The sequence below is a fragment of the Oncorhynchus mykiss genome, chromosome 7 (genome assembly GCF_057628025.1).
Source record: "Oncorhynchus mykiss isolate SJ-2025 chromosome 7, ASM5762802v1, whole genome shotgun sequence".
NCBI lineage: Eukaryota > Metazoa > Chordata > Actinopteri > Salmoniformes > Salmonidae > Oncorhynchus > Oncorhynchus mykiss.
In genome coordinates this window covers 66,516,735-66,536,291 of record NC_143028.1, presented here as the reverse complement: position 1 = coordinate 66,536,291, position 19,557 = coordinate 66,516,735, and the positions used below count along the sequence as shown (strand labels likewise).

The 19,557-nt window shown below is 44.1% G+C and overlaps 1 protein-coding gene across 1 annotated transcript in view; it reads left to right on the top strand.

The window, feature by feature from the left end:
• The window catches only part of LOC110528436 (ERC protein 2), a 103,785-nt gene that overhangs the window by 41,527 nt on the left and 42,701 nt on the right, over nucleotides 1–19,557 (top strand). The window contains exons 3-8 of the mRNA XM_090241801.1: nucleotides 8,370–8,531; nucleotides 8,792–9,058; nucleotides 11,735–11,809; nucleotides 14,151–14,306; nucleotides 15,738–15,905; nucleotides 18,830–18,997. Of these exons, the coding sequence (XP_090097927.1) occupies nucleotides 8,370–8,531; nucleotides 8,792–9,058; nucleotides 11,735–11,809; nucleotides 14,151–14,306; nucleotides 15,738–15,905; nucleotides 18,830–18,997 (996 nt within the window). The remainder of the gene's footprint in view (nucleotides 1–8,369; nucleotides 8,532–8,791; nucleotides 9,059–11,734; nucleotides 11,810–14,150; nucleotides 14,307–15,737; nucleotides 15,906–18,829; nucleotides 18,998–19,557) is intronic.

Sequence of the window (19,557 nt, the reverse complement as noted above, 5' to 3'; positions counted from 1 at the left end):
GGAGAGGAGGGGAGGATGGGGAGAGGAGAGGAGGATGAGGAGAGGATGGGGAAGAGAGGAGGGGGTGATGAGGAGAGGAGAGGAGAGGAGGGGGAGGGGAGGATGGAAGAGGAGGGGAGGATGGGGAAGAGAGGAGGGCTGGATGGGGAGAGGAGATGAGGGGAGGATAGGGGAGGAGGGGAGAGGAGAGGATATGAGGGGAGGATGGGAAGGAGAGGAGAGGAGAGGAGGGGAAGATGGGGAGAGGAGAGGAAGGGGGATGGGGAGAGGAGGGGAGGTTGGGGAGAGGAGAGGAGGGGAGGATGGGGGAGGTGAGGGGGAGGAGGAAAGGATGGGGAGGAGAGGAGGGGAGGATGTGGAGGGGAGAATGGGGAGGGGGAGGGAGGAGAGGAGGGGGTGGGGAGAGGAGAGGAGAGGATGGGGAGGAGAGGGGGGAGGATGGGGAGGAGAGGTGGGAGGATGGGGAGAGGAGAGGAGGGGAGGTCGTTGAGGATGGGGAGAGGATAGGAGGGGAAGATGGGCGAGGAGAGGAGAGGAGGGGAGGATGGGGAGAGGACAGGGGAGGAGAGGAGGGGAGGATGGGAGGAGAAGTGGGAGGTTGGTAGAGGAGAGGAGGGGAGGACATTGAGGATGGGGAGAGGATAGGAGGGGAAGATGGGCGAGGAGAGGAGAGGAGGGGAGGATGGGGAGAGGAGAGGGGAGGATGGGGAGAGGAGGGGAGGATGGGAGGGGAGGGGGAGAGGATGGGGAGAGGACAGGAGGGGAGGATGGGGGATGAGAGGAGAGGAGAGGAGGATGGGAAGAGGAGAGGAGGATGGGGGAGGAGAGGAGGATGGGGAGGAGAGGAGGATGGGGAGAGGATGGGGAGAGGGGAGGATGGGGGAGGAGGATGGGGGAGGAGGAGAGGGGAATTGGTATTATTGGACCGCTTCCTCCAATTCAGTTCCAACATGACTGAATATTGATCAGGAAGGAAGGGAAGGAGGGAGAGAGCGAGAGAGAGCGGGAGAGAGCGATAGAGAGAGAGAGAGAGAGACAGACAGATATATATATATATATATATATATATATATATATATATATATATATATATATATATATATATATATATATATATATATATATATATAAGAGGTTGTATATAAAATACAACCTCTTATGGCTTCTGTGTAGGTGTGTGTGTCTATTCATTTGCCAGTGACTGCGTGTGGGGGTGTGGTAGGAGAATGACTGTGGTAGAGGTCTTTGATTATCAAGGTGGATGATTGATTTGCATGTGAGTGTTCATCCAATGCAGTATGTAGCTCTATGATTATACGATAACATATCGCTGGGATATGAGGTAACAACAGGACCTGGCCTACATTATGTTAAAAGATGCTGAACATGATTAAAAGACAAAAAAGCTATTGTGATTGTGTTGAATAGTTTTGGGAAAGAAAGATAATAAAAAACTGGAGAACATTATTTAGTGTTGAGGTGCTGACTAACGGGGGAATAAACTGGAAGCTTGAAAAACAGAGTTGCACAGTCTATGTATAAACGGCCAGCAATTTATTGGGTAAACCACAAAAGTTTCGGTGTCACAAAGATAATTTGTAAAAATCCAAATAACTTCACATATCTTCATTGTAAAGGGTTTAAACACTGTTTCCCATGCTTGTTTAGTGAACCATAAACAATTAATGAACATACACCTGTGGAACGGTCTTTAAGACACTAACAGTTTACAGACGGTAGGCAATTAAGGTCACATTTATGAAAACTTAGGACACTAAAGAGGCCTTTCTACTGACTCTGAAAAACACCAAAAGAAAGATGCCCAGGGTCCCTTATACATTCATGAACGTGCCTTAGGCATGCTGCAAGGAGGCATGAGGACTGCAGATGTGTCCATACTGTGAGATGCCTAAGACAGCGGTACATGGAGACAGGACGGACAGCTGATAGTCCTCGCAATGGCAGACCACGTGTAACAAAACCTGCACAGGATCGATACATTCGAACATCACACCTGCGGGACAGGTACAGGATGGCAACAACAACTGCCCGAGTTACACCAGGAATGCATAATCCCTCCATCAGTGTCCTGTCCGCAAAAGGCGGAGAGAGGCTGGACTGAGGGCTTGTAGGCTTGTTGTAAGGCAGGTCCTCACCAGACATCACCGACAACAACGTCGCCTAAGGGCACAAACCCACCATCACTGGACCAGACAGGACTGGCAAAAAGTGCTCTTCTCTGATGAGTCACGGTTTTGTCTCACCAGGGGTAATGGTCAGATTCGCATTTATCGTTGAAGGAATGAGCGTTACACCGAGGCCTGTACTCTGGAGCGGGATCGATTTGGAGGTGGAGGGTCCGTCATGGTCTGGGGCGGTGTGTCACAGCATAATCAGACTGAGCTTGTTGTCATTGCAGGCAATCTCAATGCTGTGCGTTACAGGGAAGACATCCTCCTCCCTCATGTGGTACCCTTCCTGCAGGCTCATCCTGACATGACCCTCCAGCATGACAATGCCACCAGCCATACTGCTCATTCTGTGCTTGATTTCCTGCAAGACAGGAATGTCAGTGTTCTGCCATGGCCAGCGAAGAGCACGGATCTCAATCCCATTGAGCATGTCTGGGACCTCTTGGATCGGAGGGTGAGGGCTAGGGCCACCCCCCCCCCCCCAGAAATGTAAGAGAACTTGCAGGTTTCTTGGTGGAAGAGTGGGTTAACATCTCACAGCAAGAACTGGAAAATCTAGTGCAGTCCATGAGGAGGAGATGAACTGCAGTACTTAATGCAGCTGGTGGCCACACCAGATACTGACTGAAACTTTTGATTGTGACCCCCCCTTTTGTTCAGGGACACATTATTCCAGTTCTGTTAGTCATATGTCTGTGGAACTTGTTCAGTTTATGTCTCAGTTGTTGAATGTTCTTATGTTCATACAAATATTTACACATGTTAAGTTTGCTGAAAATATACGCAGTTTACAGTGAGAGGAAGTTTCTTTTTTTGCTGAGTTTAGAATTGTTCCTAAGAAGGGCCTGATATCAAAGTCAATATTCAGACCCCTAGGGCTCAATGTTTTTAAATATGATATCCAGTAAGCCTCCCTCTGTAGTAGTAAGATGTCAATGTTACCTCCTCTCCTTGGTAGAACAACATGCTCAATGCCTGTGTATTTGAGGGAGGAGATGGGATGGTTAACTTTATCAAAGTGAGCTGCTACTGGATAGTCAATGTTCTTACACCTGATTGAGCTGAGGTGTTCAGGGATGCGTTGTTTTAATTGTCTTTTCGTTTGTCCTACTTAGGCATTCACACATATACAGGTGATGAGATAGATTACTCCCTTTGTCTTGCATTAGATGATACCTCTAACATGAATTTGTCAACCTGTGTGTGGGTGTCTGAAGAGGGATATTTTTGAAGTGCTATTGCACTGTGAGCATGAGCCACATTTGTAGTGCCCATTTGGAATGGGAGTCAAGAGTGTCTGAGTGGGCTCAGGGGCAGGTCAGATCTCACTAATACATTCATACATAATGTTACTGACCACACTAATGCATTCATACTGTACATAATGTTACTGACTACACTAATACATTCACACTGTACATAATGTTACGGACCACACTAATACATTCATAATGTACACAATGCTACTGACTACACTAATACATTCATACTGTACATAATGTTACGGACCACACTAATACATTCATAATGTACACAATGCTACTGACTACACTAATACATTCATACTGTACATACTGTTACTGACTACACTAATACATTCATACATAGTGCTACTGACCACACTAATACATTCATACTGTACATAATGTTACTGACTACACTTATCCATTCATACTGTACATAATGTTACTGACTACACTAATACATGCATACTGTACATAATGTTACTGACTACACTAATACATGCATACTGTACATAATGTTACTGACTACACTAATACATGCATACTGTACATACCGTTACTGACTACACTAATACATTCATACTGTACATACTGTTACTGACTACACAAATACAGTCATACTGTACATACTGTTACTGACTACACTTATACATACATACTGTTACTGATTACACTTATACATTCATACATAATGTTACTGAATAAACTAATACATACATACTGTACATAATGTTACTGACTACACTAATACATTCATACATAATGTTACTGACTAGCTGGGAATAATATTCTGAATAAACATGTTTACAACTAATGTCAGGATAAATGAATTTCCCCTCATTTAGTGTTACTTAGTTTACATACAGCATTTTGATGAATAAATTATGATTATTCAGCATATGACTTATGTGTAAACATACATCTTATTTATCGCTCCCTCTACATATTTACTTTTAATGTCTCCTTATTTAGTCTCACAGTATTTATGGCGTTTTATCGACAATATGGAATTCATATTTTGTCTATTTTATGGTGTGTCTGCTGTGTGTGTATGTCCCTCTATATTTGAAAGAGAGAAAAATAAGAGAGAGAGAGAGAGAGAGGAAAAGAGGGCAAGAGAGGTGGAGTGAGTGTGAGAGAGGGAGATAGAGGCAACAGTGATTAAGTGTGAGGAAGAGAGCGGATTGCAGAAGACTGGTTGAGCATGTGTGAATGTGGTTTTGTGAGTATGACTAAAGATTTGACAGGTTTTAAATGGTTTGTATGCCAGTGTATTGGCCCAAGAAGGCTGGGATGCTTACATGAGGGAGTGTTGCCCAACGCAGCGGAAATATGAGATACTGGCAGTCCATTAGAGACAGCCTGAGAGACTGCACCCTGCTAAAGGGACCACTACCCTCTGCTGGTTGGAAGAACATACTACCACATCACAGGCTTAACACAAATAGGGCAGGGTTCTCCAAACAAGTTTACACAGCAATGTTTATTTTCTTCAATTGTTGTACATAAAACACTGTAAAAACACTAGCAAATCAGCTCCAAGTGATTTTAATTTAAGAAACCGGTTCCAAAGTAGAGATATATATGAGATAGAGTAGAGATATATATGAGATAGAGTAGAGATATATATGAGATAAAGTAGAGATATATATGAGATAGAGTAGAGATATATATGAGATAGAGTAGAGATATATATGAGATAGAGTAGAGATATATATGAGATAGAGTAGAGATATATATGAGATAGAGTAGAGATATATATGAGATAGAGTAGAGATATATATGTAATCGTGTACAGTGCATTTGGAAAGTATTCAGCACCCTTGACTTTTTCCACATTTTGTAACTTTACAGCCTTATTCTAAAATGGATTACATGTTTTTCCCATTAATCTACACACAATACCCCATAATGACAAAGTGAAAACTGGTTTTTAAAAATGTTTGCAAATTTATAAAAAAACAAAAACAGAAATATCTTATTTACATAAGTATTCAGACCCTTTGCTATGAGACTCAAACTTGAGCTCAGGTGCATCCTGTTTCCATTGATCATCCTTGAGATGTTTCTACAACTTGATTGTCTCGAGGCACAGATCTGGGGAAAGGTACCAAAACATTTCAGCAGCATTGAAGATCCCCAAGAACACAGTGGCCTCCATCATTCTTAATTGGAAGAAGTTTGAAACCAACAAAAGCTGGCCACCTGGCCAAACTGAGCAATCGGGGGAGAAAGGCCCCGATTATGTTCCAGCCCCCTGACCATCCACTCAAGAAAAAATTGGCCCGCAGGTGAATCTAGTTGATTATCCCTGATATAATGGGCTGTTTTCCGGACCCAGATTAAACCTAGTTCTGGACTTAAAAGTACATTAATTAATCTTCCTTTTTAATCCAGGACGAGGCTTAATCTCTGTCTGGGAAACCGTCCCCACAATACCACACCTATTAGATGTACCCAGTGTGTATTACTAGTATGAATTTGTTCTGCCTTGTATCAATTATCATGGTGAAACTTAATGCCGAAATGTATTCACCATCAAATAAACTCACAATTTCACTCTTTACATTAAGGTTTCCATTATGTTTTAGAGTGATTATAGTATGTGTTTGTGTTAGTTTGTGAGGTTTCTAACTGTATCATTTACATCAGAATGGATAGTGATACATGATTTGAGGGCTGGATGGATGAATAAATAAATGGCTAAAATTCTGAAACGTTTCTCACACATTCTTCACACGTTCTCACGTTCTTCACAACGTTGTTCTCACGTTCTTCACAACGTTGTTCTCACGTTCCTCACACATTGTTCTCACGTGTCTCATGGGAGCTTTTGCAGTAGCTCATATGTTCTCCACATGCGCTTCATGCTACCGAGTGTTCTGATGCTGTGTTCTCCGTGCACTGTGTTCTCTCTGTTGGTTCCGCCCGTGCTACTACAGCTGCTGGACGCCAGGAGGACCAAGGTTTGTCCCTATGTCTGCCACCGCTGCCCTGGCTGCCGTGTGTGTACAACATAGAGTCACCACCAGTGTGATGTCGTCGTGTCTCCTCAGTGACCACCAGAGACCCCCCCCACACACACCCCCACACCCCTAGGTCATATCTGAAATGGCACCCTCTTCCCTATATAGTGCACTACTTTTGACCAGAGTTTGTGAGATCTGGCCAAAAGTAGTCCACTAAGGCCTATATTGTGAACAGAGCGCCATTTTGGACATACTCCTAATTTGACTTTTATACACACCCAAAAGGAGTGTGATGGGTTTAGCCTGTTTTGTTCCCTACACCCTACCCTCTGACCCTCTCCCTTCCCCTACACGCTCTGTTTAATAGAGTGTTGTTTGTTCAGCTATTCCTTATTTACTCCAAGCACACCTGGTCCTCCTCGTATGTTCCCCCTATACAGACCAACATACTGTGAGTGTGGTTCTCATATAGGGGTGTGGCTGCTCCTCTGCACTGTGTGTGCATCCCTTGTGATGCTATAGTATATAGTGTTTTGTTCTGTATTTATCTGCCCCCTAAACTCCAACACCCAGGCTAGGTTCCAATGTCCATACTAGATACCACTGAGAATGCATGGCCCAATCAGTGCACAGTGGTATGCTAGTGTGTACATTGGGAGAGTCACAGAGCCTCAGCCTCCTTTTCCCTTGTCCTAAACACACTACACACACTACAATCGATGTGTGACTCATTTAGTTATTAGGTACTGTACCCCTTTACTTTTCCCATGTGCTTCCTGAAGCAGTGTGTGCAGTCTAATGGAGGAGCATTGCTTTTCCCTAACACACACACATGCATGCATGCACACGCACGCACGCACGCACGCATACACACACACATACACACGCGCACGCACGCACGCATACACGCACGCACGCATACACACATACACACATACACACACCACCCTAACACACAGCATATGGATGGGCATGAACCCAGAAGTCCGCTGAGTCTACTGCTGTCGGTTAGTCTCCAGCTCTCAGTGGGAACATTGTTTACTGTGCTCTACATGGATCTCTGCTGCTCTCGACTCAGGCCGTATGGACAGCACCCGCCCTACAATAATGATAGATAATTATCAATAATGCTGCAACAATCATACATGATAGCAGCACAGCACAAAACTCCTTTGAAAGTGCAAGCTGTTGAACGCAACGGTTAAACAATGAACACTTGACATGATCGTCAAACTATTATCGAAGGATCTTGGTCCTACAAGTTCTTCGCTTTCCTGCAATTTCGGTTGCACAATCGGCTTCTCCCAGCAACACACAGATTCAGTCATTCACTGGATGGCTTTGTTTAAATGTCTCTTTTAGTATTCCTGCTGTCAAAACCTTGAGAGACATTCCTAAAGATTAGATGACTGATATACAGTCCTGTAAATAGATAGCAATTTACAGTACTCACTACTCACCCTAAAAATGGTAACAGAAGATAGAAAGCAACAAGCCGTATAGTTGATTATGAACAGTATATAAAACAGTTGTATTTTCTCTTACCTCTTCAACCCATACTTTCTCGTGTTGTCATACTTTGTGTGTGTGCGTGTGTTTTCTATGTGTCTTTCATGCCATAGCCAGGTAAGGCCTCCGTTTTTTCAGCTGTAACTTCTCCAGAGGGTGAATAGATTACAATGTGTGTTTGTGAGTTTCTTTGTGTGTGTTCTTCCTAATGCACATCTGCTTTCCACAGGGCCATCAAAATGTTCCTTGTCCCCCCTCTCTATAACATGTTTTTTTGTGTGTGAGTTTGCATGTGTGCCTGAATATGTCCTTAGATGAGTACGTATTCAGTGACCCATCATTGTCTGATCTGTAGTTTATTTGAATCCATCTTAGGCTAAGTGCTGTGATCCTACCAGATTGAGACTCCTTGATGTGTGTGTGTGTGTGTGTGTGTGTGTGCGTGACCCCCACAGCACCTGCAGCTGACCATCCAGGCCCTGCAGGATGAGCTGAGGACCCAGAGGGATCTGAACCACCTGCTGCAGGAGAGTGGCGGCCGCTCTGGGGAACACTACACCAACATCGAGCTAACCGAGGAGAACTTTAGACGACTGCAGGCCGAGCACGACCGCCAGGCAAGGAATCTTAATAGTTAATAATTAACAATAAATGACTGATTAAATAAATGAGTTAGTTATTAGTTCCGAGTTATTATGACCAGGGTTGAACATTATGGTAACAACATTTCCAAATTTCCATTTACTTCTTATTACCTGGAGGAATTCCGTGAATCTTCCAACCGGAGGTTTCTGGATTTTCTTCCAACTTGGACATTTTGGGAAAGTTCCCAGAATTGCGCTGCCCTAATGATGACATAATTTATACTTCCTTGCAGGCCAAAGAGCTCTTCCTCCTGAGAAAGACCTTGGAGGAGATGGAGCTGCGGATGGAGACGCAGAAGCAGACGCTGGGGGCCAGGGACGAGTCTATCAAGAAGCTGCTGGAAATGCTCCAGAGTAAGGGTCTGCCTGGGGGGCCAGGCAGAGTCAATGAGGAGGAGGAGCAGGAGAGGGCCAGGCGCATCGCTGAGGCCGAGGCACAACTGGGACACCTGGAGGTCATCTTGGATCAGAAGGAGAAGGAGAACATCCACCTCCGAGAGGTACAAGAGTATATGGCTTGCGTCCCAAATAGCACCCTATTCTCTATGTAGTGCACAACTTTTGAACAGAGCCTGGTCAAAAAGTAGCGCACTATGTAGGGAATAGGGTGCCATTGGTGATGTGACTTATGTAGTGCCTATGGTTAGCATATGGCCATATAGTACTATATACTGTACCTACTGTAGGGCCACAGTAGACTCGGAGTAAATGGAGTGGTATTATTCAACCACTAAATGTACATAACTATATAACTACTGGGTCGTAGTTAGAGGCAGAGGCAGGTGTCGTTCGTTGTCTCTGATTGAGAATCATACTTACAGTGGGGCAAAAAAGTATTTAGTCAGCCACCAATTGTGCAAGTTCTTCCACTTAAAAAGATGAGAGAGGACTGTAATTTTCATCATAGGTACACTTCAACTATGACAGACAAAATGAGAAAAATAATCCAGAAAATCACATTGGAGGAATTTTAATGAATTTATTTGCAAATTATGGTGGAAAATAAGTATTTGGTCACCTACAAACAAGCAAGCTTTCTGGCTCTCACAAACCTGCAACTTCTTCTTTATGAGGCTCCTCTTGCACAATTGGTGGCTGACTAAATACTTTTTTGCCCCACTGTAGGTAGCCTTTTCCCACCTGTGTTTTGTGGGTGATTGTTTTCTGTTTTGTGTCTTCACCAGACAGGACTGTTTCGTTGTCGTTTTGTTCTTTCACTTTGTTGTTTTGTTATTCAGTGTTCAGTTGATTTATTAAATATTAACATGGACACATACCTCGCTGAGCATTGGTCACATCTTGACTACTCCTCGACAGAGTAGGACGAATTACATTACATTTCTGAAGATTGTTATTTATTTCATGTGATTAGTGATTCATTTGAAGAAACATGTGAACTGAACTCTCGTTTTAACATGAAAAAACTATTTATTCTAAAAAAAATGTTTTCAAAAGAAACATTGAACATCAAATCATAGTGTAAAAGCAAGTGAGCTGGTTCTACTCTTTTTGACATTTTCTGGTGTTTTGAAGTGAAATCTGAGCCGGTTGAGCAGAGCACGTCAATCCTTTTACCCATAGATAGACAGGCTAGAATAACACATCAATCCTTTTGCCCATAGATAGACAGGCTAGAATAACACATCAATCCTTTTACCCATAGATAGACAGGCTACAATAACACATCAATCCTTTTACCCATAGATAGACAGGCTACAATAACACATCAATCCTTTTACCCATAGATAGACAGGCTAGAATAACACATCAATCCTTTTACCCATAGATAGACAGGCTAGAATAACACATCAATCCTTTTACCCATAGATAGACAGGCTAGAATAACACATCAATCCTTTTACCCATAGATAGACAGGCTAGAATAACACATCAATCCTTTTACCCATAGATAGACAGGCTAGAATAACACATCAATCCTTTTACCCATAGATAGACAGGCTAGAATAACACATCAATCCTTTTACCCATAGATAGACAGGCTAGAATAACACATCAATCCTTTTACCCATAGATAGACAGGCTAGAAATGGTTTAACAATTTCAAATATTTCGTGAAGCTTGCATTCAATTGCCCCTCCCTGTAGCACACAACATTCATTATTGATGATTTAAGATGAAGTCGTCAACTCTGTTATGGTCAACCTTGTTGCTTTGCTTGGCACTTAATAGGCACTTACTATAGTAATCTATTTATTTAACCTTTTGAAATGGCAAAACATGTTTTTTAGGAAGTTGAACACGTGCTCTTTATTACAGAATGTAAAAATTTGGTGAAATCCAAAAACATTTTCCATTAAGTTACATTACTCAAAAAGTATCTAATTGGTTGAACCACCCTACTATCTGCCTACAGTAGACCCAGTAGACCCTAGATTCCACCTGGTTAGGGTAGCCTCTGTAGGCACTGGTCTCACTTGTGTTTGAGGTGTTACTGATTGTGCCCGAGTCATATTATTTGTTCGGTGCTGGTTTTAAAGCAGACATTATTTGCCAATTTCCAAACTTTTCTTCTAAGGTAAAGTGTATACGTATCAACACTAGAGGGCAATACTGTATGTCTTTCTGTCTGTTTACTGTGCTCTGGCTGAAGTGATAGGAACAGTGTTCAATCTGTGTCAGAGGAGGCTGGTGGGAGGAGCTTTAGGAGGATGGCTGGAATGAAATAAATGGAAAGGAGTCAAACATGTGCTTTCCATATGTTGGATGTGCTTGATAACATTCCATCATCCTATAGCTCCTCCCATCAGCCTCCTCTGAATTGTGTACAGTATTATTGCCAGCAGGGCCAGTATAGGACTGATGTAAATGGTCGTGCAAATAAACGTAACTTATTTCAATGCTGTCTCTAGAGTGTTGAGCTAAGTCATTACCCATTGAAAACACTGAAAAGTTGTGTTGTGGTATTTGCTAAGATGCTTTTGGAGAGATTCAGAGCCCACATTTATAAAGAGTCTTAGAGTAGGTGTGCTGATCTGGGATCAGGTCCCCCTTATCCATTAAATCTTATTCATGATGATCTAAAAGGTTCAACTGAATCTAGATCAGCACTCCTATTCTGAGATGCTTCATAAATATGGGCCAATTGCACTATGTCTTAAGAGAGGCGACATTTGATGCTTGTCTTGTCCATTTCATATCAACTGGTGTTCTCCCAGGAACTGCACAGGAGAAACCAGATGCACCAGGACCCTGGCAAAACCAAAGCCCTCCAGACCATCATAGAGATGAAGGTAAGAACCATGGGGCATTATGGGTACTGTTGTACATCATGCTACACCTGACTAGCACCATCACTGAGACCAACCATGTGGTCAGATGAAGTACGCAAACATTAGTTCTAAGAAGAACGGCTTTTCTTAGTTTGATTGCACTTTGATTCTAGTCTGTGGATAGCCTCGAAAGCCAAGGCTTTGTTCAACAAGACGATATTTGGAAGTATGGCCTTGTGAGACTAGTCTGTGTGGATGATGTTACAAAGGTACTTAACATGTAAAAAGCTATGAAAAATATATTCAAAGCAGTAACTGAACCACTATAGAGCCCATCAGTCTACTGTAGCTGCAGAGCTGTGATATCGCCTCCTAAATATAAAGCATGAGCTCACAGCCCTCCAGCACGCCACTCTCTCACACACCACATCAGATGGAGATGGATTGGGGCTGAGCAAAACCCCAACATCTCCTACCACTGTCATGTGACTCTCCAATTGCATGGTCACATGACATGCTGGCTCCTGGAGGCTCTGGATTTGCATACAGAGCCAAGCCCCGCCCCTTCCATTCTCGGTAGAGGAACTCCCCGCTCCTCTCCACTCTCTTCACAGCCATGTTGATGCTGATGTTAGCATGAGTAATGCTTTCTCTCTCTCTCTCTCTGACTCCGACTCTCTCTGACTCTCTCTCTCTCTTCTCTCTCTCTCTCGCTCTCTACATTACTCCTCAAACACCAAGGAGAGCACGTAGCCAGCTTGCTGGTACCATGGAAACAGGTGTGGTTGTTTATGACACTGAGGCCAGAACACAGGGGAGGGAGGGAGGGAGAGAGAGAAAAGGGCAACCAGTGAAAAACAAACACCATTGTAAATACAACTCATATTTATGCTTATTTATTTTATCTTGTGTCCTTTAACCATTTGTACATTGTTAAAACACTGTATATATATATAATATGACATTTGTAATGTCTTTACTGTTTTGAAACCTCTGTATGTGTAATGTTTACTGTTAATTTTTGTTGTTTTTCACTTTATGTATTCACTTTGTATGTTGTCTACCTCACTTGCTTTGGCAATGTTAACACATGTTTCCCATGCCAATAAAGCCCTTGAATTGAATTGAATTGAGAGAGAGAGAGAGGGAGGGAGGGTGGAAGGGAAGGAGGGAGAGAGAGAGAGAATTACATCCTCAGCTTGATCAGCATGATCTACTGTAGCAGTGAAGTCAATTGGATGACATAGCTTCTCTGACCCATTGAGCTACGGTATGTTGTTGTCTATACTATGTTCTAATGTACTAATCTACTATGTTCTCTCTATGGTAGCTTGCATCTGGCTGCAATTGTAGGATAGTGATGCATTGACGAGGCATATGGCCATGATAACAACTTTCACACTTTCACATTAACCCCTTAGATCAGGACCGTCTGTTGTTTTTTCCGTCATCCTATAGCGAGAGCATCTCATGCAGCCGGTGTTCCTAGTTCTGAGTTCTGGATGACCCCTGCTAAAGTTCTAGTTCAATTTCACAAGTTCAGAACCTGTCGAGGGAAGGACAGGTCGGGAGAGAGGGAGAAGAAAAGGAGTTATTTCTCAGTGCTCTGCAGGAGGAGTACATGGGAGACGGACCACGGCTAATCTGTATTATTTATTTGAAAACCCTGCGAAGTCAAAGCTACACTCGGAGTCGCAGTCGCAGTCCAGAGACTGGCTCCTGCATTGATGTGCGAGCGACTACAGAGCAGTACGGACCTTCTTCCTGCTTCTTCTCCAGGCGTTTCTTTCTGGGTTTGACATTGTCCCGGGCTGGATGTGATGTGTGCTGCTCAGTATTTCCAAATGGTGATTAATCCACTGAGAGGCTGTGAGGGAGCTCAAGCTGGATCTGCAGCAGGCAGAGAAGGAGGAGGAAGCTTTTGATTTTTCTCCAGATACTGCAGCGGCTCTCCTTATTACTTCATAGAGCTCTTTCTCTCTTTATCTCTTAATCTCTGACTCTCTCTGACTGTCTCTCTCTCTCTTCCTCGCTGACTCTCTGACTCCGACTCTCTCTGACTGTCTCTCTCTCTGTCTCGTTGCCCTCTTCTCTCTCTCTCTCTCTCTCTCTCTCTCTCTCTCTCTCTCTCTCTCTCTCTCTCTCCTCTCTCTCTCTCTCTCTCTCTCCCCCTCTCTCTCTCTCCCTCTCTTTCAAGTGTTTTGTGTTTTGTATACTGGTCAACCTTTAGAAATGTTCTACCACTGGATTTTAAGTGTGGATGTAGTGTACAACTAGTGCGTGTGTGTGCATGTGTGTGTGTATGTATGTTATCCAAGACACCAAGATAGAGTCTTACAGCTGGTGTGTGTGTGTTGACCAGGATACCAAGATAGCGTCTCTGGAGCGCAACATCAGGGACCTGGAGGATGAGATCCAGATACTGAAGGCTAACGGCTTGCTGAATACCGAGGACAGAGAGGAGGAGATCAAACAGATGGAGGTCTACAAGAACCACTCCAAGTTTATGAAGACCAAGGTACACACACATATAGAGGAAAAAACACGCACACGCACACACACACACACACAAACACACACACACATTTACTGTGTGAATGATGTGCCAAACACAATCACTCACAATCTTGGTTTTGCTGTGCAGGTTCAAAGTGAACAGAACAGAGCTGACTGTAAATAAACTAGCTTTAGTATTAAATTAACTGATTTCATCAGGGAAGTGCTTCGCTGGCAGCTATCTGACTGGGAGATGCTTACTTGTTGATTTGTTACTGACTGTACATTTAGCAGAGAGACAGCAGAGAGAGCAGAGGAAGACAATAAAGAACATCATTATTTTGTTATTAAAATCTATATTTTCTGATCACATCTGAAGCCTTGTCAATATGACTGATAGTAGAATATGACTGATAGTAGAATATGACTGATAGTAGAGTATTACCATTGGAACCAACTGCACCAAACTGCTTACGTTTAATTTTCTCATTAACCCTTATCTTATCACTTCTTATTCAGTTGGTCCAGCTTTGATTTGCTCAGTCGTATTATACAGTCTGTCGTCAGTTGTCTCACAGTCAGGTTAAGTTCCCAGCCTCTTTCTAAGCCTCCCTGTCTGTATGTCTGTCACATTGTCTGTCTGTCCGTCCATTGTCTGCCTGTCAAACAGACGTGTTTGTCTTTCGAGCCCTCTATCTGTGGCATGTCATCTAGCCTCTAGCCTATCTATAGAATTGTGTCCGTGTGTTTACATCCAACTCCACATGCATATTATCCATTTGTGGCTGAATCCAGCGGGGGGGTTTGTTGTTGTATTTTTATTTATTTCAATTTTACCCCCTTTTCTCCCCAATTTCGTGGTATCCAATTGTCGCTACAAGACTCCCTTACGGAGTTGTAGCGATGAAGGTCGAAAGCCATGCGTCCTCCGAAACACAGCCCAACCAAGCCGCACTGCTTCTTAACACAGTGCGCATCCAACCCGGAAGCCAGCCGCACCAATGTGTCTGGCTTCCGTCTGGCTTCCGGGTTGGATGCGACCTGGTTAGCGACCTGGTTAGCGTGCATTGTGCCCGACCCGCCACAGGAGTCCCACAGACCTCCCAGTCGCGTTTTTTTAACCCATTATTCATCAATCATAGATAGGGCTGATGTATACCTCATGAATAATGCAGGAGAGTCAATCCAAAATGCATCTTTAGTGAGAGGAGATCCTGGCTGAAAGGAACACAGTGGATAAACTGTCAGCCCATTTCTGTGAGAGGCTGTTCTGTCCAATGTCCACTGCACAAAACACACTCAGTACAGTCATACACAGACACCTAATACAAACACACACACACACATACAGGCACACACCTGCCATAATCATACTAGTTAGCTGTCAACTTCATACAATAGCTAGTTGTGATACTCCCTGTTCTGTGTGTGTATGTGTGTCTCTCCTCCACAGATTGACCAGCTGAAGCAGGAGCTGTCCAAGAAGGAGTCTGAGCTGCTGGCCCTGCAGACCAAGCTGGAGACCCTGAACAACCAGAACTCAGACTGCAAACAGCATATAGAGGTTCTCAAAGAGTCCCTCACTGCTAAGGAGCAGCGCGCTGCCATACTGCAGACAGAGGTAGCTACACCGTACACAGACACCGTACACACACACACACACACCGTACACACACACCGTACACACACACCGCGCACACACACACACACACACACACACACACATATGCAGACAAGCACACACACGCACCAGCATGCGCGTGCACACACACACACAAAAACACACACATGCCTATGTACACCCTTGGATGATGTAAAATATTTACGTTTAAATGACGTGTGCAGAATCTCGTTGGGGTCATTAATAAAATGTTTTTTCCCCTGCATGTATTTTGGTCCTTGTCCTGTTTTGGTCCACATCTAAGGGCACATTATATCACTCTCTCCTGGTCCTCTGCATCACACACTTACATAAAGTTGAAGTCAGACGTTTACATACACCTTTTCCAAATACATTTTAAGTCAGTTTTTCACAATTCCTGACATTGAATCCTAGTAAAAATTCCCTGTCTTAGGTCAGTTAGGATCACCACGTTATTTTAAGAATGTGAAATAGTAGAGAGAATGATTTATTTCAGCTTTCATTTCTTTCATCACATTCCCAGTGGGTCAGAAGTTTACATACACTCAATTAGTATTTGGTAGCATTGCCTTTTAATTGTTTAACTTGGGTCAAATGTTTCGGTAGCCTTCCACAAGCTTCCCACAATAAGTTGAGTGAATATTGTCCCATTCCTCCTGACAGAGCTGGTGTAACTGAGTCAGGTTTGTAGGCCTCCTTGCTCGCACTCGCCTTTTCAGTTCTGCCCACACATTTTCTATGGGATTGAGGTCAGGGCTTTGTGATGGCCACTCCAATACCTTGACTTTGTTGTCCTTAAACTATTTTGCCACAACTTTGGAAGTATGCGTGGGGTCATTGTCCAATTGGAAGACCCATTTGCGACCAAGCTTTAACATTCTGACTGATGTCTTGAGATGTTGCTTAAATATGTCCACATAATTGTTAATTCCTCATGATGCCATCTATTTTGTGACGTGCACCAGTCCCTCCTGCAGCAAAGCACCCCCACAACATGATGCTGCCACCTCGTGCTTCACGGTTGGGATGGTGTTCTTCGGCTTGCAAGCATCCCCCTTTTTCCTTCAAACATAACGATGGTGGTTATGGCCAAACAGTTCTATTTTTGTTTCATCAGACCAGGAAACATTTCTCCAAAAAGTACGATCTTTGTCCCCATGTGCAGTTGCAAATCGTAGTCTGGCTTTTTTATGGCGGTTTTGGAGCAGTGGCTTCTTCCTTGCTCAGAGGCCTTTCAGGTTATGTCGATATAGGACTCGTTTTACTGTGGATATAGATACTTTTGTACCTGGTTCCTCCAGCATCTTCACCAGGTCCTTTGCTGTTGTTCTGGGATTGATTTGCACTTTTCGTACCAAAGTACGTTCATCTCTAGGAGACAGAACACGTCTACTTCCTGAGCGGTGTGACTGTATTGTCCCATGGTGTTTATACTTTCGTACTATTGTTTGTACAGATGAACGTAGTACCTTTGGGCCTTTTGAAATTGCTCCCAAGGATAAACCAGACTTGTGGAGGTCTACATTTTTCTTTCTGAGGTCTTGGCTGATTTCTTTTGATTTTCCCATGATGTCAAGCCTCCCCAGTCCAGTACGTCCTGTGCCTGCTCCTCTCGCTCGCTGTGAGGTGCGTGTCACCAGCCCGGTACCACCATTGCCGGCCCCACTCATCAGGCTTCCGGCGACAGTTCCCAGTCCAGAGCTTCCGGCGACGTTTCACAGTCCGGAACCTCCAACAACGGTCCACAGTCCGGAACCTCCAACGACGGTCCACAGTCCGGAACCTCCTGAGACGGTCAATAGTCCGGAACCTCTTGCGACGGTGAACGGTCCAGAACTTCAAGATCCATGGCTGGATCCGCAGGATGAGCAGGTACTTCGTCCCGCACCAGAGCCGCCCCCGATGCTGGCGGATGAGCGGGTACTTCGACCAGCACCAGAGCCACCCCTGATGCTGGCGGATGAGCGGGTACTTCGACCAGCACCAGAGCCGCCCCCGATGCTGGCGGATGAGCGGGTACTTCGACCAGCACCAGAGCCGCCACCGCCACTAGACACCCGCCCTTTTTATTTCAGGTTTAGCGGTCGGAGTCCGCACCTTTGGAGGGGGGGGGGGGGGGTGTACTGTCACGTAGACAGTGGGAGAGTAGGTCAGGGCGTGACTAGGGTTTTTGTTCTAGTTTATATTTTCTATGTGGGGTTCTAGGTTTGATTTTCTATGCTGGTGATTTGTATGATTCCCAATTAGAGGCAGCTGGTTATAGTTGTCTCTAATTGGGGATCATACTTAAGTAGCATTTTTTCCACCTGGGGTTTATGGGATGTTGTTTATTTTTAGTTAGACTTCGGCAGTCGGAAGTCGTGACAGTAAACAATTGTTGGAAAAATGACTTGTGTCATGCACAAAGTAGATAGTCCTAACCGACTTGCCAAAACTATAGTCTGTTAACAAGAAATTTGTTGAGTGGTTGAAAAACAAGTTTTAATGACTCCAACCTAACTGTTTGTAAGCTTCTGACTTCAACTGTATCACCTCCCCTCTTGCCCGATACCCTTTAGTGGGGAATGAACATTGTATTGTAAATGCCAAGTATTTCAGAGAGGACTCTCCTTCGTCAATTAGACAATAATAATACCGTTGAACTTTGAGCATTGCCCTTCAGTGTTAAATGCCCTTCAGCCGGGTTACTATGAAAGCACTTTGTGACAACTTGACTCACTTAAACACTTTTGCTCTTTGGGGAGCATTCACAAACTTCCTCCAGTGGGTTGGGTGTTGGGGTGGTTTTCACCTTGTGACCACTGCTAATGTCAAAAGGGCTTTATGAAATCCATTTGATTGAATTTGATTTCTGAACTGTGAAATTTTACCTTTGACCTGTGACCCCTCCCCTCCCCTCCCAGGTGGACGCCCTGCGCCTGCGCCTGGAGGAGAAGGAGTCCTTCCTGAACAAGAAGACCAAGCAGCTGCAGGACCTGACGGAAGAAAAGGGTACACTGGCCGGAGAGATTCGAGACATGAAGGACATGCTGGAGGTCAAGGAGAGGAAGATCAATGTCCTGCAGAAGAAGGTTAGGGGCAGGGGGCAGCAGTCAGGGATTTAGGGTCATGGTTAAGGATCAGGGATTGGTTAAGGTAGACTGCGATTGTTCACTAGTTTGTTTAAATGGACGGCATCAGTGAACAACATTGTTTTCTCCAACCATTGCTTACAGTACTGGAAGTGGGGGAGCCTAGCTCTGCTTTTAGGCATAACATGCTTTTCAGTAGAAATACGTGTAATGGATAGCGACTCGGAGGGCCTCAGCTACTCGCCTAAGAGCAAATCTGAGGGAAACATTTGATACATTTGACTCAGACAGGTTTACAAGAAAGCTCTCCCCGAAATTAGAAAAATCTTGAGAATCAGACATAGGTTTGCTCTGGACACCATTTGTGAATTGATCGCCCCCCATCTAACTTCAGAGTTCGTTCTGTTAGGTGACCTAAACTGGGATATGCTTAACACCCCGGCAGTCTTACAATCTAAGCTAAATGCCCTCAATCTCACACAAATCTTCAAGGAGCCCACCAGGTACAATCCTAAATCCATAAACATGGGCACCCTCATAGACATTATCCTGACCAACAT